Raw genomic sequence first — 25,811 nt, forward strand, 5'->3', positions numbered from 1 at the left:
GTATGCACCACCTAATAAAGTATGAATGATGAAGGAAAGTGTATGTGAGAGATGCAAAAAGGCAGTAGGTATGTACAGCTCTTGTGTTCTTTCCCACAGCTGTATTGACTGTTTGTCCCCCTGCCTTTGCATATAACAATCCATCCATCGTCAGAGTCTTAATGAGGCTTCTCACTAAGCCATCATCATTATGTGCGTGTTTGTGTGTTTGTGTCAGAGGACAGGGCTACACGTGTGCGAGTGCGTGAACTGTGTGTCCCAGTGGCATCCCTGTATTGTCTTCCACCCGCCTCCACAGCAGGAGGAGATATATAAGCAGCATGACGGCCAGCATCCCTCTGTGTGTGTTTCTGCATATGTGTCACACTACCACCCCCACAGCAACCCAGCCCACCAGAGCTGATAGCCTGGTGATGACTCATCACCAACCCCAACCCCCCCCCCTCCCCCTCCTCTCCCTCTCCCTTCATCTCTTGTATTCTCCCCCTTCTCTCTTTCTGCCCCTTTATCATCTGCTCGTCATCCTTTCCTTGAATTTTCGTCCCCTCTGCCCTCTTTCTTTTCTTCTTCCACTTCCCATTTCTTCATCCTGTCATCCATCCTTTCATCGAAGCCATCCTTTCTTCTTTGATCCTCCTTTAATGTACTTCTTTCCTTTCCTCTTCTTTATTTCCTGTCTTTTCCACGTCTTCTCTTTTTTTCTGCCACTCATCTTTTCCTTTCCTCCTTTTCTCTTCTCTTAATCTAAATAATTAGTTCTCCCTCATTTATTCCCATCCTGCCCCATTTTGTCTCCTCTCCAGCTTGTTAATTTATTTGTGCTTCTGCTTTCCTTTTTCTGGGTGTTTCACCCATCCCTGATTCCTTTCTTGAAACTTTTACTCCTTGGTTTCTTGCAAACACTCCTCACCTTTCTTCACCTACCTCTTCCTCCCTCTATTTCCTTTCATTTCTTCTCTTTCTTCCATTGCCTTTCCCCAAGCTAATCTCTCTGGCCCAGCCCCCTTATCCTTATCAGAAGTGAAATGACTAACACCACATCCAAGTCACTGACTTGGAACACAGCACACTGAATCACATATGTGACATATACATACACACAAAGGACACAATACACATATTTAATGGACCATAGTAACAAATGATTTTTTTTATTCATGTAAACTTCCAAATGGGAGCTCATAAATGCTTTATGTTTGGAGTTGCCTGGTACGTCGTGATCTACAGTGTGACTGTGAAGTAATGGATCTCAGTTTGATCTACCTTATGACTTTTATTGCATGCCAGCCTCCCTCTGTCTCTGTTGCTTTCATCTTGCAGACTATCTTCACTGTGGCTGAAATGTAATCAGAGGAATCCTCTTGAATAATTGAAGGTCTATTTAGATGCAAAATTCTCTTTCTACTATATTATTTTGTGCTTTTCTTAACCTCATGCTTTTTGAAATCTGTATACGAGGCTCGATATCTTGATGGTGAATGGTTGCCCTCTTCTGGCTCCTATGGGACCTCACAGCTAACAAATCCACCGCATGATCTGAATGCCACATCGCAGCCACCTCCAAGTATCTGTTCAAACAATCTGTTAGCTTACACACAAAACTGTAACTAGAGACACCTATTAGTCATTGATTCTGAAATTAAATGTAATCAGTGACTGATGAATTCACCCAATTAACCTAAAAAAAATATTACTTTTATATATAAATTCTGTTTATATATATTTTATTTATAATTTAAGTTAATACTTATATTATAAATTAATACTTACTTTGGGTCTATATAGTGTGTTTTTAATATTTACAGGGTTCATTATATCCTCAGGGTATCTGCAGGCCTTGAAAAGTCACTTCCCAAAACAAAAGGTGTTAGAATGGTTCAAAGTCTTAAATTTCACTCAAGACTTTGAACATTTAAGACTTTGCCTGCCATAAGCAGTGACATTATTTGGTTGTGGGAGATAATATACATATATAAACTACAGGTTTCAATCAAATACTGTTGCTACAGCTAGCCACAGTCCCTAGGAAACTCAACAACTCAAAAGGGACATGTGTCAGTTTTAATAAAAACTTTAAAAGCAAGGTAGATTCATTATTTTTTTAACTGGTTAATCCATTCATCAGTTTTCTGCTGCATATCTGGATCCGGCTCACATTGATTGATTGATTATACTAACCCATGTTATTATTATATAGAATTATTCTTATATATAGAAATATATGACAAAAAAGATGATATAATATATAAATGCCAACAACTTCATACATGTAATAATTGAAGTCATTTTTGTCTCTACTAGAAAGAGGTATTAAATTGCATGCAAAAGTCTTAAACTGTTTTGAATACAATTTTAATAAACACTGCGGAAACCCTGGTCCTGTAGTGTGTGTCAATGGAGATCTAATAGTTACATTTTCATTTTGTGCATTATTATCTTCAATGACAGTCCTTTAAAAGTTTGTAATATTGAGGGAAACTCGCAAAATGTACATATTCTTCAAAGCAAACGGTGACCTTATGTGAACTGTAAGTGGGTTAGAGGGTTAATTGGGATAATAACTAATTAAAGGGTATTTTCATTAAAACAGACTCGGTTGTCCAGTCCTTCTCAGGGATCACATGACCGTACGGAAGCTTTTGCAATTTTGCTGCGCCAAGTTAGCCATAATTAGGCAGCGAAACGTCGGAAGAATGTGGACCGTAAATAAAATGTTCTACCATTCAACGTAAACGTCTAAATTTATTTTGAAAGGTCTAACCGGAAACGGTGTGACTCATTTACTTGCGCTTAACAGGGGACCGCGCTGTGAGTTGCTGCTGCTGCTTTTTACCCGTGAGAAAAATGTTATCCGCTACTCGGCGTCGCGGCTGTGGCCACTGACTCCGCTCCGCGAACAAAACGACAGCGCAGTTCAGTGAGACGGACGTTTTCTTTTTTAAAGAGTGGGAAAGGTAAGTGAGTGACAAGAATGTAAAACTTTATTGTTTTGGAGAAACTGTCCCTAACTGAAACAGCTCAAAACTGGGGTGGTTCAAACAGAAAATGTTTTGTCCCGGTTACGTTGACGCACTGACCGTTAGCTTGACCTGGCCGCGGTGTAAATAACGGCAGTTAACTTTAGCTAGAAGATATACATGAAAACTAAACAGCAACGTTTTGTGAAAACATTTCAACCACTGAGTCCAGCCCCGATTTCACAAGTCAGTCAAAGAGGTGGAGGAAATAATTCTCGACCTTCACTTGGTTAATGTTAAGTTGTTTGATGTTTTTCTAAGCTGCCACAGGGAGCTCTGTTCTCTCTCTCTCTCTCTCTCTCTCTCTCTCTCTCTCTCTCTGGGGGTGTTGTTTATCCCCAGTGGAATTCATTATTTTTAAGCTGTTTCCATGATGATTTGATTATCAAATCTAAGGAGTAATGCAGATGCAATTGTTGTCCTACATCATTATTTCTGAACTGTCTGTTAAGCAGGTGGGCTTGTGACAGGTGGTCATCCAGGCCTAGAAGTTTTACTGCCAGTGCAGGGGTTTTTCTTCCTCACTGTTGCAGCCTGTAGCTGCAGTAGATTACACAAACCAACTGTTTAAGAGTGTTTTTTCTGCTTCTTATTTCTGCTTTTTCGTACAACAGGGCAGGGCTCGTGTACCACCATTTTGAGCTCTCATATAGAGGTGATAAGGTGTGATCACTAGTGAAACTGTAAAAAATGTTATCAGATGAGTTATTTTGGGGACATCAGTGGAAACTGTCTTGCTCTGTTTTTTCCTGTTTTTGTGCATTAATTTCCTTTGCAGTACAAATGTTTTCTGAGTGATGAACAGTCTAAGAGGAAGATCCTTTCCCTTCAGGTTAAAAAGCCTTAAAATAGAGCACACTTTGCATGACCGACTTGCTCAGTAGACCCTTAAAGGTGAATACATGATTTTGTGAATAGTTTGTGAACAGAAGTCCTGAACCATGAAAATCATGTCCCTGGCTGTTGTGGTTAAGCAAATATTACTGTAACCTGTGCAGTATGGTTAATAAAACAGTTGTTTTATCACTACTGAATTAGAGAACTTCATTGGGGTAACTGATATGACTTGCCATGGCCATACATTCCTTTCAAGCAAGGGTCAATCAACATATGCACCCTTTAATAAAGCCACAAATTCACCATTCCAAAATGGCAACACAATAAATGACCCACTCACTGTTATTTTGGGGGTCTATAAAAATAACTATCAAGCATCTTCATGGCCTGACTGACCTTGTTTTGTCCTGTAGTGGAATCTGGTGAGGAGGAAGCTGGTGACCGTCTGTTTTTGGCTCAATATCAGTATTCAAGAGCACACTGAGAGCCGCGTAATGTAATGCTACAAGATGTTGTTTATCAAGGCACAGATGTAAGGATTTCTCTACTCCTTAACCTGTGATTTTTTTGTGTCGGCCTGAACGCACACAATGCTAGGGTAAGGCAATTCACATTCCTAAACTTGATTTAAAGGGGTTGTACTTACATTGAGGATGCAAGCACAGGATTTTCTTTTATGGTCACTGACATCAAGTTGTAGCTGACAGATTTGGTCTGTCTGTCCCTGTCTCGTCTTTCTTTATCCCTTTTCCATCTTATCTTTGTTTTAGTCTCCCTCTCAGCCTGTTTCATACACTCACATGATTACTCGCTATTGAATCACTCTGTAATGAGGTGAGAGGAGGACAACAGTACACCTCAGAGGACACATGGAGAAGCCCGACTGTAAAATTACACAGGCTAGATGAAAGAACCTTGTTGTGCAAGAAGTGATACAGTAACCCGAGGCTGTGACTAAATTGACATTGAGATATTAGTAGAAGTTATAAATAGCAGAGGAAGTTATGAATTCTGCTTCAAGATCGCCGCACATCTTCACCAAGAAAAGGGAACAGACCGTTTGGTGATGACTTTTCAAACTTTGAGAAATGAAATTAACTTGACACAGAGGAACCCATTTTATTTTTTTCCACAAAGGAGCAAAATTGTTTGTTGTTTGTAGACTTGAGATATGAACACTATTTTTTTGAGACATGCACTCAGTTGGCAGTTTTTAGGTATGTCTAGCTAAAGCTAATGCAGTTTAATACAAAAGTCCTGTAATAAATCCTCCCTTCACACAGGATAATGTTAAGTTTTTGTTGAAACTGCTTTGGAGAGGAGTTGGTTCAACTTTATGGTCATTTTGTAAGACATAGTTTGTGTTGCTATTAGATTGCATTGCATTGTACTGAGAGGCATTTCTAATATTTTGTCCACCCACTTTATATCATTGAAGGACGTCTAAAGATTTGAAGCATTCCTCAGTTTATCTCAGTGTAATTCGCTGCCATTTTGTTTTAGGATTTTCTGGTGTCATGCTTTTGAAGGTGTGACGATAACCTGGAAATTAAGTAAGTGGGCTAGAATATGGAGAGGGGACAGTAGAGAACATGGATAGTCCGAACCTACTCTGTTTCTAAGTTTTTGGTATGCCCAGTTTGTACTTGCTGTAATACTGGCTGACATCTGCCATAGGAGGAAATTATCATGACCTCCAAAACGTCATACTCAATTAAATCAAATTATAGTTTGTTATTACAGGCTGAAGACTGTGGTCACATTAATTGACTTTTAGGTTAGATGTGGTCTGCAGTTTGTGATTTGTTGCCATTGAAAAGATCCTCCAGTGAAATATTGCACCGTAGAGAGTAAGAGGCAAGTGTGTGTACACTGACTTGTTCACTAGAGTATATTGTGTGGATGCGTTTGGTTACTGGCAGGACTGAGTCACTATTCAGCTCTAATTGAAAGTGGGCTGAAAGAACCAGTGTGTCTGGTGGTGGGTGTATTAGTCATACCCCGTGTGCGTGCGTGTATGTGTGTGTGCGTGCGTGTGTGTGTGCATGTTTTTTGTTTTTTTTTAAAGACAGCACCTTGATAAAATTGCTAATATAAATAATATTGCTATAGTTGCTATCAAACTACTTGTCCCATGGAAGCATAGTGAAGCAAGTGAAAAGTTTCTAAATGTGTCAAACATATCTTTGACATTTTTTTACTGACATTTATTAGCCAGCAAATACTCAGGTACCAAATATCCATTATAAGTGAATATTGACTGACTTAGCGTCCCGGCCGATCTACAAGTCTAGCTCTAGTAAACAGGTTATTGATGAACAGTAGCCTTAGCAACTTGGGACAGATGTTATGACCCAAAAATTTGCTATATTGCTTTATGTTTTGAATATTGGGTAGTATGTCATGTTTTTTGGTCAAGTTTTCCTTTGTCATTTGTCATTTGCAATTGTCAGCTAGTAGAGAGATGTGGGGAGAGAGAATTTAACCTCGAATGTTGCAGTTATGTGGTATGTGCCTTAACCATTAGGCTACGTGGATGCACCAGAGTGAGTGATTTAATGGACGCACAACAAATAGATTCATAGACTACATCCCCTGGCAAAGCACTTGTACACAGAGCAGACCACAAGTTCCTGTTTTAAATGTCGATACTCAAAGAAAGACACTCCTGCGCTTTATTAACACATCACAATATTGGTGCCAGTGTATCGGTCACAAAATTTGCTTTGTAGATTGTTTGTCCTGCTCCTAAATGGGGTTTTGGCACATTTTGAAAAGATGCATTGGGCTCCAGCCTTAAATGTTTCACACTCACATAATAAGCTTTTTACTGATTATTCATTGTTGAAATTACACTAACAATACAAATAAAAATGTCACAGAGAATGACTCTCTCTGTCCTCGTTTTACAATGGTATGTTAGTTGAAGTGAATTGGAGGTTTTGAATTCTTCACATTCCTAGTCCGTTAGTATTTATTCGACTTCATGATGACAGACAATGAAAAAACATTTCCTTTCACTTGACCCTCATGAGAACTTGGTTAAAGGAAATTGTAACTAGTTTTGGAGCATTTCGTAAGACAACATAGCAGAGGCATGGTGTAGGATAGTGATCTTTAAGCTGAGAATCAGTTTGTAAGATAGACAAACTACAGATATATATGTTAACTAGTGGGTGCTAAGGTATGTGTAGAAAAGCTTGTAACATAGACACTCTTTTCAAATTAAAATGGTATTTAGTATTATTTAGCTAAATTATGCAGAATATCAGCATGAAGTATAAGAATGAATTACATGTCATGATAAACCAGACAGAAAAAGTACATTTGACATTTGCAGTGATGTAAGGAAAACACCATGTTTTGATCAGTTATGATCATATGTATCTTAGTACACATTTAGTTTAGAATAGTGAATGAGACTAGTGTAGTGTGGTCAGTGTGTCTATCACACACTTAGTGAGGGACATGAGGAAAAACTGTGGGATTATTGCATTTCACTATTGTTTGTGGATTTCAACCAAAGTGCTTTTTTTAATTAAATGCGGGCACACTGTAGTCATTGCATTTTCATCATATGTGCAGTTTTATGCTAATGTTAAGTTGTTTTGTTGCCGCCCCCTCCCCTTTCTGTTCTTTACTCTTGGTTCTATGAGTTCTCACCCACTCTACCTTGTAGGTGGCTTCAGGTTCTTGGATATATTTAGTGTGTCTTGTAGCCAATATATTTAGTGTGTCTTCAATTGATCTAACTACAGACTTACAGTGGTCAGGGGACTGTACGGGGCTTTCTTTTTTGACTGACTGCACGACATTTGAATTCAGAATTTGCTCATATTTACTGGAATCCATTCATCCCTCTATCAATGAAGTGGTTCCTGTGCCACTGGCTGCAACACAACCCCAAAGCTAAATATTTCTACCCCAATGCTTAACAGTTGATAAGGGGTTCTTTTCATCAAATGTTGCTTCCTTTTCCTTCAAAACACACCTTTGGTGATTATGGCCAAAGAACTCCACAGCACTTGTTTCCAATACAACTCTGGCTTATCAAAATATTGGCTTTTGTGATGAGGTCGCAGGTAAAGATTCCCTCTGATGACTCTTACTTGTTGGCTCTTTTTTGTGTTTCAGTGCTGTGGAACACTGCACCACCACTCCTGTATCAGCTAAACCTTCCTGCAGCTCCTTTGCAGTCACATGGGGGTTTTGATTTGCCCTTCTGTCCAGCAGACGTGCACTTTTATCTGAAAGTTTTCTTGGTCTTCCAGATCGTGTTTTGACATACATAATTCCCCTTAACTGTTATTTTTTAATGACCTTTCAGACAGTGGAAAATTCAAGTTGGAAGTATTTTGATGTCTTTTTATAGCCTCCCTTACTTTGCAGGCATCAGTTAGTTTCATTTTCACATCCCCAATCAGTTGCTTAGAGAAGCCCATGGCTGCTGATTGTAACCACAAGGTTTGATGTCTCACAGAATTTATCAGCTCCTGATGAGTTAACTAAGCCCAAATGAGTTAATGAGTGTTTTACAAGTAGAAGGGTGTCCAAACTTAAGCTCATGCCACACTTTGTTTAAACTTAGTTTTTTTGAAGTAAATCAAGTTTGTATCAAGTTTGTTAGACATAACTCAATATATTTTGTTACGTTGTCATGTAATCATGTAATCTAAACTCAGCTCAAGTCATACATGATGTATTTTAAAATCTGAGGACAGTGTAAGTTGAACCTGATGCACTAATCACTGCAAACAGAAAGTGGAACATCCTGGCTGAATTAGAAGGGGATATGAGGCCTCCTTAAACGCAATTTCTGAGACACCCCCAACCTTACACACACAATATTATTAGGTGAGCACTTTTTTCAGAGTGTGTGACCAGACCTCAACACTGGGCCCCCACACACATTTCCTTCCTTCTTGTTTGTGTGTGTGTGTGTGTGTGTGTGTGTGTGTGTGTGTGTGTGTGTGTGTGTGTGTGTGTGTGTGTGTGTGTGTGTGTGTGTGTGTGTCCTTCCCTGGGCAACAGAATGCCCCATTGTAAAGGCAGCACAGAGACTCTGTTATTGGCAGTTTTCTGAGTGGGAGGGAGGGAGCAGAGAGACGATGGAGGGAGGGACAGATGAACAGAGAAGGAGAGATAGATGAATTGAAGAGCAAATTGCTAGTTGGAAACTGCTGAAAATGAATAAAAAGCCAAGGAAAGGAAGCCCAGGGAGTCACCAGTTGATGACCAGTTAGACTGATTTTACAGAATTTCTGAGTTTTCTGAAATATTATGTGCTTTCAGCTAGAAACTCTTTGTGAAAAGGTCAATGTCAATATTTTCTCTCTGCATTTAGTACAGAGGTAGGTCCACATCATTTTTAGCCAAGAGAGGCACAAACATGGGAGACAGGTATCCCATATCAAAAATGAAAAAATATCCATGCAACAATCCAAAATGCTATCTCTACATGGTAGAAAGCAAACTAATCATTAGTACATCCAAGGGTCAGCCAGGTTTTGTTCAGAGATGGGAAAGCTGGCAATTGAAGCTGGTAATTGTGAGATACAGAAGGTGCCAGATCAACGGAAGGATGTGGACAATGAAACTGGGTCCTTGGGAGGACTTCAGTGCCAGGATGAGTGTGCACTTTCTTTCGAAATGAGACGGTCTAGCTTCGCAGAGATGAAAACTAAAGGTGGATTTGTTGCTGTTTGGTCATAAAGTTTGAAAATGACAGAGTGTAAATACCACTGTAAGACTGGGGGGGTTTACTGTGCTGCTGCAACTGTGGAAAAAACTTAAACAAGAGGACAATAAACTACCTGAGGTTCCTCCTGCTCCCAGTTAGGTGAGACGTGTCCTGGATATGTCAAGGCCCTTCATATCTCTGTATTTGATGTTCAGAGATGTAAGTGATATCATGTGTTGTCCCAAGTGAGCTTTTCTTTCAAGTAAAACTTTAACCTAAACTCTGGAGTTGGCATAGATGAAAAAGAAAAATATTTACTCCAACACTAAAGACTGTATTTCAGTATAACCCCAGGTTTTGAGGAACATTGGTAACTCTCCTTGTGCCTCTCTGAAAGGGATGCTGACTGTGAAAACTCTCATTTTCAGAGAAGCGATGTTCACCACCCACCCTGTGCTACTTTGAGCCGTTGTTCTCCCTTTAACCTGCCATATGTCTTAACTTGGTTGTCCTCGTATCTGCCACATAGTTCTTTGTCTGTGTTTACAACTGTATCTTTTGTGTCACACTGTCCATTATCATGGCATCTCCTCTTAACTGTTATGCTGATGTCACACCATTGTCCCTGCCAGCTAAGACCATTGTGGTTCTCTACAGGACTACTTAAATTAAACTTAAAAACTTCAAAAAAAAAAAAAAAAAAAAAAAAGACATCAAAATCAAGACTGCTGCAACAAAATCTCAACACTTTATTTTTTATCACCTTAACAATAATTCATATCTGCTTTAAATTGTAGAGAAACAGATTATCTGAGCTGCTTTTTTCTTGATATTGGCCTTGTCTGTACATAGTTCTGCTGCAAGGCTTAACCAGCTGTTTTCCTTTGTTTTTCTCACCTTGTATACTAGTATTTGACACTTGTGTTTCTTGATGCTCTATCTTAAAGACACATGCAGACAGACACACACACACACACACACACACACAAAAACACACACACGGCTGACTAAGTACTTCTCTGGTTCAAAGTGCTGAGTAGAAAAATAATGTCTCATCAAAGGTGCTGAGCCCAGCTACTTAAACTCTGTGTGTTCAAATGTAATTTTTAGGCTGTGTGTGTGCTTAGTTTATGAGTAACACTCTAATGTAAGCTGAAGACCAACAGACTGTAATTCATCGCACGAGGTGTTTCTTTGTTCCTCAATTCAAAAAATAGGAACTGTGTTTGATCTGAAAGACTAGAGCAAGATTCACACTGTCCTCATGCCTCTGTGGCCCTGTTCGGGGAAACGCTTGACAGGAAATGAAATGCACTCATTTCAACACGCTCACACACGGGTGATCAGTGTTGCTTGGACTGGATAGTGTGGGTTACTGTGTGCACACTCACCCTCCACTACACTCACTTCCAGCCAATGAAATCAAGTAGATGTAGTAATTTTCAGTATTTTCTCTTTTGTGTAATCTTCTGTTAGCCAGGCAGCTAATGTGTGCATGTGTATGTATATAAAATGAAACATCAGTCTGTCAGCTTCTGTTTTTTGTATTATAACTAAATTTAATTACATTTTGATTTGCATTTTAAACAGTGACAATCCTAAAATATTTTATGCTAATAAAAATATACCAAGGTAGGTTTGGTTAAGATGGATGAATAGATAGATAGACTTTTATTGTCATTCAGACTTTACACCATACAGTGCACATCAGAAAGAGATTCCGTTGCAAGACGTCCTTTTTACCAAGGGAAAGTCCACTTTAGGCAGTGTAAGCTCTTGTTATTGAGCAGATGCTCAGCATATCTATCAGTGCATGTGCATTTGAGCCCTTGATTAATGAGACTGTAGTTATTTTAATAACCAGCTACCCACCCTGTTACACTTGAATGCAAGTGTAAACTTTATCAGTAGCACCCATGGACTAAAAAAACTGGTGCCATCCATTAGGGAGATGAAGTGTACCAGTGGACCTTGCATTATGCTCCACTTAAAAGAAACTGCAAATCCACCTACGTGTATTTTAATTTACAGATTTCACTTAGGCACACATTGGGTGTTTTGGAACAAGTGATATTCGGTATAGAGTGTTTCACTTTACGCTTTGTGTATGTGTTGAGGAAAGACTTTACTTGTGGCTCTGACTGGGAAACCAGCAGCTTCCCTTGTGGTCAGATGTACAAGGCAGGGAGATAAAACACAGTGAATGCAGTAGGTGATTGATTAATGGTTTTGACAGCAACTATTAGCCTTTGGAGGTATGGTCTAAAGTTATTGCACTGTTAAAATTAATTTTTGCTAATGTTTTTGTGATAGCTAGAGTTTATGCATCACAACAGTCTATGCTGAGCTATTGCTTCCTGTCGGGCAGGTTTGCATCATGTGAATACTTGGAGTTGGTAATGCCTTCTGTTTGTCACGATGTACATAATTCATCTCATAAGACATACTGCATTAGAAAAACAAGAGTGGATGGTATGTTAAGAGAGTGCTAATGGAAAGGTCGGGGGGGTGCTTTGCGGGATGCTGATCTTGAATCCACTTATGTAGCATTCGAGTGTATGTTAGAGAGGTGTACAGAGACAGTGAGTGATTTTCTGTGAAAATGCTGTGTGCCAACACTTGCTGTGTCAATAACAGTTCCTCCTATAGCTGGTGTGGTAGTACTACAGTACTAACTTTAAGTTTGCGGCTTAAAAGCAATACTCTTTAAGTTAGAAAATTATAAACATAAATGTATGTCTAGCCCTGAGATAGAGGTCAGATGTGTTTGATCATCAGAAGACCTCATAAATATAACACATTATAGAAAATGAATACAGGTCTAGCTGCACTTTCTCTCTAAGTCTTGCCAAAATCAAACATAATCATTGGACTTGAGCAGTTTCTGAATAGCTGTACACAGCTTTTGTTAAAGCTGTGTATAGACATTAATGTGAGCTAAAGTGCTGTTGAAAATGACAGCTCAAAAAGACTACATTGCTAGAGGATCTTAGAATCAAGGCATCAAAACAAGTTCCTCTTTTACTGAGGTGAGAATTATCTGCCCTGTCAACAGTTTATCATACAAAACCTCAACACTGCTGTTTACAGTCTATAAAAATGTCCCCCTCTTGGATTTATACCATTACAATCTTGGTTATCGTAATTGTCTGTCTTTCAGTTAGTAAATTTTTTTCTGCACTTTTTCACTGTAACACATTTCCCAATGCAGGATTTCTCCAAAGAGTGTGGCAGTGGTTTACCAATCTGGGTTTTTCATGACTGAAGCAGATATATTAAGCCAGTATGTTGTTGTTTTAATCTATAGATTATAACATAACATGATATATATTTAACACTAATGAGTAAAGGTTTTAGCTTAGAGATGTTGTCATTTAGGATGGGAGAAACAAAAGATGATGGTGACTGACAAAATTTAGTCAAACGTTTCTAATAGGATACACCCACACATATGTGCACACACACTTGTGCACACATACAGAGGGATAGAGACATGCACACAGGTGCAGAAATGTTATGTTAGCTAGAAATCCCATAATGTTTGTTCTCCAAAATGTGGCTGGCAAAGAGATAATGTAAAGGCTTTTGGACTTACGTTAACGTGAGCCCACTTTGTCCCATTCCAACTGTCTAATGTTGGGTATGTTATAACGATCAAATCAATCGCTTATGATAGCAGATTGTTGACTTGAGACGAGAGGTTCATCCATCCTGTCTTCATTCTCTGCCTCAGCTGACAGCAGCTGCCTGTGGATGTGTCTGCAGACATTTTTTGTTAATTGGCCTCATGAGCACAGTCATAGAGTGAAGCCCATTATCTCAAAATGCCAAAGATCAGCCTGATTAATCTGCAACCCCCAGAGTGTAATGTGTGGGAAGTGTTATTCATCATCTGGTTTGTAATCACGCTAATGTGACACACTAGGATCCCTTTTTAGAGCCAAAATATTTTTTTCCATTTTAAATAAGGGCTAAAATCTTTGTTTTGAACTTATATGTTCTTTCCCAGTTGTAACCTTTGAAGAACCTATAATATGCCAGTGATTTCTGTGAATTAGTAAATAAATATTTTTTTCTCTTCTACAGGTTGCGTGGGCCATGATCTGAGCCATATAAGTCTGCATTTTCTCTGTGGACGTGGACTTTACACATGCTGCACTCACACACATCAATCATGTCTCAATCTGAATCTGGTGCAAATGTGTGGGACTGGTTATGTGTACTTCGTCTGGAGCAGTATTCTGAGGCATTTCAGAGTGCTGGGCTAGCAACATTACGGCAATGTCGCAACCTCACGCCAGATCAGCTGGAGCGGATGGGCATCACCCTGCCAGGTCACCAGAGACGCATCCTGGCTAGCCTGAACAAAACACATGGTAATCGTGACACACAGTCTGATACACACACTCACACTCCACAGTCTGAGAGAGATCAGAGATCAGTGGAAACAGGACATACTAAAGTGTTGCTGAGAGAGAGACCTGTTCCTATCCCACTGGAAGAAAAACCTGTCCTTATGCAAAGGCAAAAAAGAGATGGAGAGACATTGAGACCTACCCCCAGGGAAAGAGAGAAACCAGTCCCTAAGGACAGACAAGTATCCAGGATGAAAGAGGAAAATGGAGAAGGAGGAGAGAAGAAGTCAGTTCCTGAACAAAGACTAGCAGCACCTAGACGAAGAAAAGAGGATGAGAGGGATGGAGGAATAGAGGGAGAGAGGGAGAGACCTGTGCCTAAAGAGAGGACTAAGTTTCGCCCTAGTGCGCCAGTGGACTGTTCCACTGGCTCCGTTGTCTCTCCAACTTCTGATACCTCTTTACCCCCTGTCCCCCCACGAAGCACCCCCAACTGCCCTCCACAGCGCTTTACCTCTGCCTTGAGCCCCTCACCTCCTGCTCGAACCTGTAGATCCCCTAAACTAGACAGACATGAGGTTAAAGCTCCAGCTGTGCATAGTGAATCCCAGAGTTCAACCCCCACCAGCACCCCTACCCATTCTGCCACACAAACTCGGCCACATACATTAGCCATTCAGCCATCTGCCCAACATGTGGTTAGTGATGGAGGAAGAAAAACTTCCCCCGTCTCTCCTATTGCTTCCCTCAGCGATGACAAAGATGCTCCACCTCTCCCTCCAAAAGTAGGGGTAGGACCTAAAGGCCCTCCACCAATCCCACAGCGTTTTCCTGCACAGTCTCCAAGAACTCACAGGTAAGACAATTTTCTTAAATGGATATTAATTCAGCTTTTAATTAATAATTTAGTGTATGCAGTTAAACATACAACATTTCACTCATGGATCTTGTAACATGTATGTGAGCAGAGACAAGAGGTATGACAGCCCCTTTCCTGTTTTTGTGGGTCCAAAATTCTCTTCCTTTCCTCTCACATTGATTTTATCTATCATTAATTAAATTATAGCATTTTTTTTAAAAAATGTTCCTGTGCCTCTGTGCTCTTGCAGGATGAGGGTTAGGATTTATGGTGTTTACCTCCACTGTGTACTGTGTTTTAACTTTGAGTGGATCTGAGTTTATTTAAAGGATACATTTTGATAATATGTAATTTTTCTGAGTTTGTAAGGGTTCTATATTGAGGTGAAATGACAAATAATAATGTAAATGATTGTTTGTGTTGTATGTTTGTGTGTCTTAAGAGAAAAAGTTCAGTGAGAAATAGTTAAGAACCTCACCTTTGTGAAATTTTGTAGTGTTTAAGAGGATAACACTGCCATCTTTTGGACAAGATGGTGAAATGCAACTTTTGTCAAATTAAGTAGCAGTGTAAACACTATGAAAACCTTATTGGTGACTTTCAAACAGTTCCTGAAATTAAAATTAGACACCTCCTGAAACTGACTGAGCGAACCTAAAACTTAGTGGCCTGTTGAATACGGAAATATGTGATCAAAGTAAAAATTAAAATGGACTGCTTATATAGCGCTGTTCTAGTCTTATCGACCACTCAAAGCACTTTACAACGTGAGCCGCATTCACCCATACACACAAGAGACATACAGCACTTACATTTACAGTGGAGTGCTTCTAACATTCACACACACACTCATACACTCATACACTGATGGGACAGCCATCAGAGGCAATTTGGGGTTCAGTGCCTTGCCCAAGGACACTTTGACATGTGGACTGGAGGAGCCGGGGATCAAACCACCAACCTTCTGATAAGTGGATGACCCGCTCTACCTCCTGAGCCACAGCCGCCCGGCTCAAGTGTATTGAGTGTACATTTATGAGCGAATAAAGCTTGTATGTGAGGCTGCATTTGTGTTGTGGTTGCTTATATCTGACCACTTGAGTGTGTGCATGTGCGTATGCTTCTTTCTGTGGTGACCTTTTCTTGACTATCATACTTCTACGTTGTATCTAACATCCTGTTTTTTGCAGGGTTTAAATGTTTTGCACTGGTAGTATTGTTGTGCCTGTATTGCACTCTTATTTTTGCACATTTGCAGACTGTCTTCCTTCCCTAGTTTCACTGATGAGACTGTAGCAGACCTTTAACATATGTTTTAAAAGCAACAAAGCTTAGTGTAGCTCTTTCTTTTTTTTTGTGTGTTTCATCACCAGCTGAAGGAAAAGAAACTTAAGCCGTGCCCCAGGCTGTGGAGTACTTCTACTATGAGTAACATATGCATGCTTTATGTCTATGTTTTAAAGGGAAACTAGCTGTAGAGAGAGGGAGGAAGTTACAATGGAGAATAACATGTAACAGTTAAAAACTCTCCTCCTCATTAGTCTCTGTGAGAGACAGGGAGAATGAGAGAGGTTGACAGATAAAGATATAGAAAAAGATAAAAGTGATTTGATACCAGGAACTGCACTCAGACTTTCTGTGGTGAACACTAGCACACATTCACTTTCTCTCTTGTTGCTCTCTTGTTTCCTTGTCAGCGTGCTTTGTTGCCTCTTGTTGCCTCCTCCCATCTTTTAGTTAGCTGGTCATTTCCTCCTACTCTTTCCCCCCCACCTCTCTCTTCCGATGTTTGAGTGTGTTTAAAATTGTAATATCGTCATTGAAGCGGACTCTTTTTGAACATGTCTAGACAGGTAACATTGGTACATTGATATCTTTACATCTGTACTTGTTTTTAGCATGGGTCTCCTCTCCCCTCATTCTGTTCCATGTCAGTGTTTCAAACAAGGAAGCCTTGCTTTCTTGCTGTGTTCATGTTTTCTGCTTTGTTGTTGCAGTGTTAGAGTAGTTTTGGTGAATTGAAAATTTGGTGCTGTTAGTGAGACTTCTATTGTATTTGTATTTGAGTTTGTTTTATCTTTGTTTTATCTTAACCAGAGTTGAACATTTTCAGATATTCTGACGTTTCCTGGGGTTGTACAAGTTTAGAAAAATGACATTGGTATTCGTGTGTTGCCTGTATGTCTGTGAAGAATACAAAACCAGTAAGATGAGATTTTGTAAAGACAACCCTGGTATGTTTAGTTGTCCTGGAGATCAGGTGTTTTCTTAGAGAAAAACTGTGCTCTCAGCTTTACCATTAGCATTCAGTAACACATTGACTGTGTTTTTAAACATTTGAACCATGTACATAGCTATATGTTAAAGTGTGGAGTATATAGGTGCTGTTCTGGTGCTTATATTTAAGACCAAGAAAGACAGGACAGCAGAACAGAACAACAGAATTATAAGTTCACATACATGCAGTCTTGGAGGAGAGAGGAATGGTCATTAAGCCTATTGTCATATGTGAACTAGCAGAGAGCAGGTTAAATATAGCATCTAGCTAGCACTCTTCCTCTGAGAAGGAGGAACTGTGTCAACAGGTCAGTTTCCCGTCATTGTGGGTCTTTTATATAATTTTCTGCTTTTATTATTTAAGAGAACCATTGTGGACCATGTCCTACTAATTTTAACTTTGTATATTGTATAAATGAAGTTATATGTGGTCTTGACAGAAATGTGCATGACATAGAGCACCTCAATATGCCTCTTAAATTAGACCAGGGCCGAGCAGCATTTCTGTGTTAGAATCAGCCAACAGACCATTTGGCAAGACCATTTGAAATGTTTTGTCCTGTTGAATGCCTGTTAAAGTTGAGCAATGCACAGCCTGCTGTTTGTAACAACAAGAAAATGAGTAGGTTTTTAGGGTGAAAAAGTAAAGTACTTCAAACTGATAGAACTGTTCCGTCACTGTAAGAGCTTTCTGACACATCTTTTTGTCCTAGCTTCATCCAATTTTCACTTATCCAAGCTAAAAGAAGTGTTTTTAACTACCATTTGACTCAGGTAATTATTTGTAAATCTGTTTGGATACAATGTGACAAGTTCAAAACACTTATTTAGCTGTGTTGTGTCACTGATATCTTTTTCTCGTTGGAAGCATAAACGGCTGTAATGAGAGGGAAATTCACAAAGGACGGAGGAATAAAGAGGAACTTTCACAATTTTGGAGGGATAGAAACAAGGCCTGTGTGCACATTCTTGACTTTCCCGTCAGCAAGGAAACAGTGGCTGTTTAACACAATGCTAATATGCACTGTCTTCACATGCAAAACCACATTAATTAGGCTGCTTTTTTGTGGCGTGCATGGACAGGGGAGTAAATGAGTAGACTTGTGGTAGTGTTGCTGAATTAATATGTAAATTTAAGGCTGACTGACCCTGTTTTTATGTATTGCATTAGGTGGAAATACAATCATACAGTTATTACTTGAGCTAATATAACAATTTCTATATATGCAGTGGGAACAAATTGGTGTAAAAATGGTGTGTGAGATCAACTCAATCCCTGAATGGATTATATATCCAATCCTCCAGTCTCGAGTCTACTTGCATATGATGAGAGAAGCTTCGCACACCTGTATTTGGGGATTTTCTGCCAGTCTTCTCTGCAGATACTCTCAAGCTCTGTCAGAAGGAAGTCAAAAAGCTCTCTGTTGCAAAAAAAAATCCCAAATTCTGTTTTGTTAGTATGGGGTATTGAGTGTAGATTGATGGGGGGAAAAGGGAATTTTAAACAATTTTAGCATAAGGCCGCAGGCTGAAGGTGTCAGAAAACTTTCTGTTAGTACATGTTCATATGGGAGTGAATTGAATATGTGTGTGTGCATACCTGTGTGTCCATTATAGGTTTTCTGGTATTAAATTTTTATTCTATGATTATTGTGGCCAGTATATATCACAGTTTATGGTATGGTATATCACAATAATGATCAGATTTTCCTGAAAGACCACTTACATTAAATACACTTCCATACATGCTCATAGCACATCTGCAGTGCACACATACTGTGTTTGTGTGTATGTGTATAGGTGGGTTCCAGAGGTATGCTGTGTTTACATTGAGATGCTATCTTCAAGGTAAGGCGGGTTCAGACTTGCTGCTGAAGTCAGAAGTAGAGAGAGAAAACCAGACAGACAGGAGGAGAGTAGAGGGATACCAGTATGCCACAGCTCTGGGATCAATTCTGAAGAAGACTCAGGCTTCAGAGCAGCAGTCAATAATGTGAACTCAATCTGGTTACCAGAAAGATTACCAGAGAGACTCAATTTTTTTCTTTTTCTTCATTCATTTTTTAGAGAGTTATGACTTCTCATAAACGCTGTGTAACTTTGTTGCCTGTGAGTGGAACATTTTTGTAGTAGGTGCCTGGAGTAAACCAAATGAAGTTATCTTTGTAGTTTTTACTATGGAATGAGAAAAGAGAAGACAGGAGGGGGCTATTTTCTGAACAGAGAATGTATAGAATCACTCGACTACGTGGGATTTTCACCCGATCTCAGATTATGATGTTCGAGGACTCATCTCCTGATCTCCAAACCTCTGTTGACCTGTCCTGTACTTCTCTACCCCTCAGCCCCTCTTCCACCAAGACATTTGCTGATGAGTTGCAGAAAGACCAAACACCACAGGTCCCACCCCGCATCAGGATACCCCAAACTCAAGAAAACGTGCAGCAGTCAACTCAACCTGACACTCAGCCGGCTTTGCCTGCTAGGACAGTCTCCCAACCTCCCTGTGAGTTCAGTAAGTATAATCAGCATATAATCCTTTCTTGGTATTATTTTATTATATAGTGAAATTAGAAAGATAACACAAAATGTGTGGGAGAAATGGACAACAACATACAACAAAGTTAAATGGCTGGATTTGAACTGAAGACACTTTAGCTCATGTGTGGTGTCTTAACCCCTAAGCCACAGGGGTGTTCCTGTTTATAATTGTTATTTAACCAAGATAAACCATTACAAGACATAGCTACACAGATGTTGTCTTTCAATAAAACATAGTGTGTATGTCCAGCTCCAATTAAACTTTTTCAATTTTGTGTGAGGGGTCTACTGAGGGGTCTTTCATAAAGTGAGATTATCAGTTAATGCAGGTTTATTCAAGTAAATCAGGCTTCAATTCACAAAATGTATTTCTGTAAAGCAGTTTATACAGAACTTAAATTGCCATGGGAACTTGTCATTTCAGAGGAGACTTTTTACAGTCAGGCTATTTTTCAGGCTTAGTTCTACTTTGCTGAACAGTTGATACAGTCAGCCAACCAGATCAAAAGTCGTGCTATCTTCAAAGTTTCTCCTTGACTCCTGTGAACAAACAGTCCAAAACGTGACATTGGGCTGCAATTGTAGAGTAAATGTAGAGCTGAGACCTGAATCTGAATCAATCTGAAGTACCTGCACAGTGTTTCACTGTATTTAGATATATGTGCTTATGAATATATTTTTAGGCTTTAAGGTTCAGCTTAGGCTACTTTTACTTGAGTATCAAGATTTTTGCCATGTAAACTAAATTAACACTGCTTAACAATACTTTTTGAAAATAGAAGACACACAGACAGACTAGGAAGCTATTATATCCCTTGACAAACTAAGTGATCTGTGCTCTGAGTTGGCATTATGGAACAGTTAGCACAATTCTAGGCTCTTCTGAGACTTTATGTTATACCCCTCCTCACAATTTGCTACCCTTTTCACATTACTGTAATACCTGCAACTACTACCAGGCTCTAAAATTCATGTGCATGTTAGAAGAAATAATACTGAGACCAGTTCATCAAAACATTGCGTTACAGTGCTAATGTAGGTCAAATATCTGCTCAGGATACCTTAACCGTGGTATTCAACCAAACCACACAGCTACAGTGTAGCTGGTTACAGGTTACTTACTTACTGATTATTTCCAGTCTGTGCCTTTAGCTTCCTAGTTTTTAATATCATCAGCATACAGGCCAACAACACATTGGCTCTGTATCATGTGCGTAGCTCACTTCTCTGTAGAGCTTATGTTTTAGCTTGCTAGAAAAGTCAAAACCTCACTAACCCTACAAAACCTTGTGAAAACATAAAGTCTGGCTTTAACGATATAGTTATCACATTTTAGTTAGTGTTTTGTATGATTTTCATCATCATCCATCCTTGAGGTTGAACAGTGTCCTCCTGTGTTTGCATATTGTTATAAGTGAAAAATTAGATTTTTGAAAAGAATCTGTGACATATTCTACTCTTATTTAGTAAAATATAGTCTTCAGCAAATACTCAGATTTGATAGCACTACACGTCTAGACGAAGGCTGAAACATATTAACCTGTTTCCACCAGCCACATTGTAATTACTTTAAAAACCTTTTACAACTAGTTGGCAAAGGGACAAAACAGATGATAAACAAATTATACTTGGTGCCATGCAGAGGTTCACAAGTGGATAGACCAGTTATTGCACATACATTTGACTTATTAAGACTGTCCAAAATTTATCCACACTTGAAGTATTTTCAACCAAAAAAGAAAAACATGTATTTTTTGTAATTTTATTATAGATATATTTATAAAATCAAAATCAAATAACCACAGTTTTTTTGTTTTTTATGATCTTTTTCTCAAAGTAAAATCTAATGACCAAAAGATACATGGTCCATAGTTGAACCCTAATAATATCCCAAGAACAAATTCCTTTTTTCTCGCCTGGAAGACAAACCAGCTGTTTTCTTCTTGTAGTGTGACTGATGTTGTCCATGCCGTCATAGACCACTGCATTTGTTAAACTATTATTTTTTAAACACACAGTCTCTGTTCACAGTACTTTTCTCCTCAAAGAATGACTGTTTGAACTTGATATTGTTTAACATCTTCCACATGCCAGAGGGAATATGACTGCTTAGCATTTGTTATTTATTGTAGGTGTTCAACCTGAAAAACTTGTTCTTAAGAAACTCAGTTAACACACTGAACTGATACTATACTGATACTGAACACAACTAACACCTGTAAGTGGTATAATCAGAGCTGTTATTTACTTTTATTTGTACTCAATGTCCCCATTCTTACTCTGATTGGCATATGACTTCTGAAAAAGAAAGTAAATGTGTTGAGTTTATCTGCGACTTCTTTGGGACCCAAGTAAAGTTATCTTCAAAATATCTTCTATACTTATGTCTTGCCACATTTATTCATCAGAATGATTTTGATTACTTGTTTCTGAATTCAAAATTGAAAAATCGGGATCCACAAAAGCTCCAGAATCAGTTGTTACACTGTATACTCTTATGCATACGGGTAGTACAGAGCAGTAATGTTGCTGTTTTTCCAAATAAAAAAAAGTGGTTCCCTTACACAAAGGGCAATATGGCTTTTGCTGTATTGCTGTGTTGCATTATGGTTAATTGAGGCTATTGCGAGTGAGGAAATTTGTCTGTGCTCCTCAGTGAAGACTAAAGTCTAAATCTGATTGTTGACAGCAGCAGCTACAGTGTTATGATTCAGAAGCATGCTTTTTTCATTCATTTCTAGGAGAAATTCTGCAAGTTTCCTTGCAAACCAAACTTAATCAGCACAACTAACTTCTCATCTTCTACTCCTTCCATCAGGGCTCAGTTCACCTGATCACAGTTCTGATGAATACGAGGATCCAGACTTGTTTAATCCCGGTGTTCATTTCATGAACACACCAGACAGGGTAAGAGTGTGTAGAGTGAGTGACAGTTTCCTTCTTTCACACTCCTCCCCTTACACTTACTCTCCTCCTGCACAATGTGAATGACATTTACCTCCTCCAATAGGATATGTCCCTGCAAGTGCCCGGTCAGGCAAAGGGGCGGTACAGTTCTTTATGCAGTGATGATGAGCTGTTGGATGATGACGAGTGAGTCATGCGTGAACACAAAAACAAACCATTTACACAAACACAGAAACACAGAGAAATATATATGCCTTTTGTTGTCATTACATCACTGAGCTTGGTAATCGGCATTTAGCTGGGTTTTTGAGTGCTTACCAGTAAGTAGATCTCTTGATTACTCACTCAGATTTCTCTCAGGCTATTTTTGTTCATTGAGCATTTTTGGGTTTTATTGTGTAATTAGGAACAGGCCATTGTATTTACTGTGTTTTTAAATTCACTCAGTTAAGTTTTGTCTTCATGTTAATATCTTTTTCACTGGTCAGTGCTGTAAAGGTCCCTGTAAATGTGTAGTGTAGTTAAGTGTTTCGACTTATAAACTAAATCATCTTGGACTTTTCAGCAGTGTTGTCAAACTGTGGAATACTATGATGAAGGGGTGGCAGGGCTTGAAATTATGTTAAAAGATGAATTGAGACAGGCTTTATCACATAATGTGCATTAGCTGGCATGCTAAGGTGGGGAAACTTCAGAACCCTTAAAGTTTGCTGATTTTGTTGCAAGACATCTCGAGGTTAAGTCCTGATTAACTTAGCAAAAGTGAGGCCCAGACTTTTGGAACTCTGAAATAAAGTTCAGCCATTTAAGTTCAGTTTTTTAATGTTAATTATTAGCTTGTATGTGTGTAAATATATGTGCTTATTTCTGTGCATCCAAAGTCCTACCCTATGGCAGGATGAAGTTGGCCTCAGCAACTTGCAAGGCAGTGTCTACCTGCCAGACACTGGCAGACTGGCTTCAGCCACCAAAGAAGACAGCTCTCAGCTCGCTGCAGTCATCAAGATGGGCTGGCTGGACAAGAATCCACCCCAGGGGTATGAATGACAACACATTGACACACAGACTTAGGTTCTGTTAAAAAGGGTATATGCTAAATACATTTTGCGCAGAGCATAAAGCCTTCAATTAATAATAACAATTGAACAATAATTAAAAAGAATACGCTGGTACACATCCACATAGTTCCTAGTTTACTAATGCAATGCAGATATTCCAGTACTAGTCAAGTCAGATTATTTATAGAGCACATTTTAAAACCACACTTTATTTACAAGTGCTTTACAAAGTGATGAATGAAAAATAAGGATTATAAGTATTTGCAAATGAATAAAAGGTTTCTGTACCTTTTTAAATGTGTGTATGTGTGTCCTCATTCATAGGGCCCTTTATTACCAGAGACGATGGGTGAAGCTGGATGTTGACTACCTGAGATACTTTGACAATGACAAGGTAAGGACTCGCACATACAGGAAAATTCATCGCACTGGTCACTCCGACATCCACCGATGCATTGAGACATACTTTCCTACTCAAACAGGAACCCACACAAACGCAATCTAGATTGCAGTCCCATGCACATTCACTATCAACCACGAACACAATCTGTATGTTAATGGTAGATATGGATCTGTTTAACAGAGTAGCTGTTACTGTGTGTGTGGTTTGTTGCAGGAGATATATTCCAAAGGGATCATCTCAACAGCCTTCATCACTAATGTGACCAGTGTGGGAGAGCTCAAGTTTGAGGTCGCCACAAACAACCGAACATTCATCTTCAGGGCTGAAAGTGAAGGTCTGTCTGTTTTCTCTGGTAATCTGTGTGTATGCTTACATTGTAATATGTCATGTTCATATGTCTTATGCATGTAAAAGCATACATCTGTCTAGGTTCATATACATTTGTGCATGCATATTTTAAAAACTATTACTTGTTTACTTACACATCTTTCCAGCTGAGAGAAACGACTGGGTGACTGTACTGCAGGACTGTACCAAGGGGCGCCAACGCCGCAGCACCATGAACCATGGCTCACCTTTGACCCTGGACTATCAGGGTTATTTAGAGCTCAAAGGGTTACGCTCCAAACTTTATACTGTTGTCGTCTCAGATAAGGTGTTCCTCTACAAAAACATAGATGTAAGGACCCTCTTGTGTGTGATGTGTGCAGAAATGAGCCTTGTTTACAAGTCACATAGTATTTTAGTTTACTGTGTATTTTTTGTTTTGCAAAATATTATATAGAAATAAATGTAATGATAAATGATAAAGTTTTATCCTTTTCTAACTGTACAAAAACAATAATATTATGCTGAGTGATTGAATTGCATCTGTTTATCCATAATGAGGAAAAAACATTGTAAAAAATGATGTACCGTAATCTCCTTTTTTCTTCCAGGACTTTCGTATTGGGGTTGGTATCACATCCATTGAGATGAATGTCGGAAATATTAAAGAAACAGACCGTCGCACCTTTGATCTCACCACACCCTACCGCATATTCAGGTACTGTATCTACACACTTAAGAGACTCACACTACCATGTGGGTACAGTAAACTCAAACTCTTAGCCTGTGATGTGTGCTTTGTGTACGCATCTCAAATATGTACACTGTGCACACACGCTGATTATTTCTTTTCATCTTAGAAATCTTATCTCAAAAGGATGTAATTGCAAAGGTAACTATTCCTCATTGCAAGTCAGTGTCTGAGTTGGTCTTGGTGCTAGGATACTTGTGGGAAATGAGATCATGTTGTTTTACTGAGAACTCCCACCGTCCATCTATCCTCAGAGTCCTCAGCTGGACATCTTTTGAGAATGTGAAAAGCCCTTTGTACAAATGTGTGTGTGTGTATGTTTGTGTGTGAAGAAGAGTGAGGACTGTGTGTGTGTGTGTACAAGTGTATGAGTTGGTGTGGTCTGTGTTCTTTTGGCTGACAGTGCAAGGGCTCAGCTTGACAGGATAGGAAAATCTGAAAAGGTTTGGGTATTTGTATAGAGTTGGACTGTGTGTCAGTATGTGCATGGACTTTCTATATGTGTCTCTGTGCATGTCCAGTTTTTGTGTGTGTTGAATCAGCATGAAACATTTCTGGAGGGAGACAAAGAGTGTGTGTTTTTGGCAAGTGTTTTTGTGTAGACAATTTTGTGACTCTAGTCATTTGAAAAGTGTGTGTATGTGTATTTTAAGGACAGAGAGAAGCAACATGTTGTTTTTTGCAGATGAGAAGAGGAAGGATTCAGACACGAGAGTCTGCGTCAAGCCACAGATCTGTCTCTGTGTGTATGTGTGTGTGTATATGATTGTGTAGTTTCCAGTCTTTGACCCAAGAATAT

At 39.1% G+C, this 25,811-nt stretch overlaps 1 protein-coding gene across 6 annotated transcripts in view; it reads left to right on the forward strand.

Moving 5' to 3' along the window:
• The first annotated feature begins 2,794 nt into the window (after window positions 1-2,794).
• LOC139631556 (arf-GAP with Rho-GAP domain, ANK repeat and PH domain-containing protein 1) overlaps window positions 2,795-25,811 on the forward strand; it is a 49,678-nt gene continuing 26,661 nt past the window's right edge. For 2 of the 6 annotated variants that reach the window (XM_071495798.1, XM_071495802.1), the window contains exons 1-10: window positions 2,795-2,954; window positions 13,621-14,745; window positions 19,371-19,540; window positions 22,385-22,488; window positions 22,577-22,659; window positions 23,355-23,510; window positions 23,856-23,925; window positions 24,148-24,268; window positions 24,429-24,613; window positions 24,873-24,979. In XM_071495798.1, coding sequence (XP_071351899.1) covers window positions 13,685-14,745; window positions 19,371-19,540; window positions 22,385-22,488; window positions 22,577-22,659; window positions 23,355-23,510; window positions 23,856-23,925; window positions 24,148-24,268; window positions 24,429-24,613; window positions 24,873-24,979 — 2,057 coding nt within the window. In that variant the 5' untranslated portion in view covers window positions 2,795-2,954; window positions 13,621-13,684. Of the gene's footprint in view, window positions 2,955-13,620; window positions 14,746-14,866; window positions 16,602-19,370; window positions 19,541-22,384; window positions 22,489-22,576; window positions 22,660-23,354; window positions 23,511-23,855; window positions 23,926-24,147; window positions 24,269-24,428; window positions 24,614-24,872; window positions 24,980-25,811 lie in introns of those variants that run through there. The other 4 variants (XM_071495800.1, XM_071495799.1, XM_071495801.1 and 1 more) reach the window with 4 other exon arrangements.

Source organism: Trachinotus anak, unplaced genomic scaffold (assembly GCF_046630095.1).
Source record: "Trachinotus anak isolate AG129_WGS33_773 ecotype Australia unplaced genomic scaffold, CSIRO_AGI_Tana_v1 ptg000014l, whole genome shotgun sequence".
Taxonomy (NCBI): domain Eukaryota; kingdom Metazoa; phylum Chordata; class Actinopteri; order Carangiformes; family Carangidae; genus Trachinotus; species Trachinotus anak.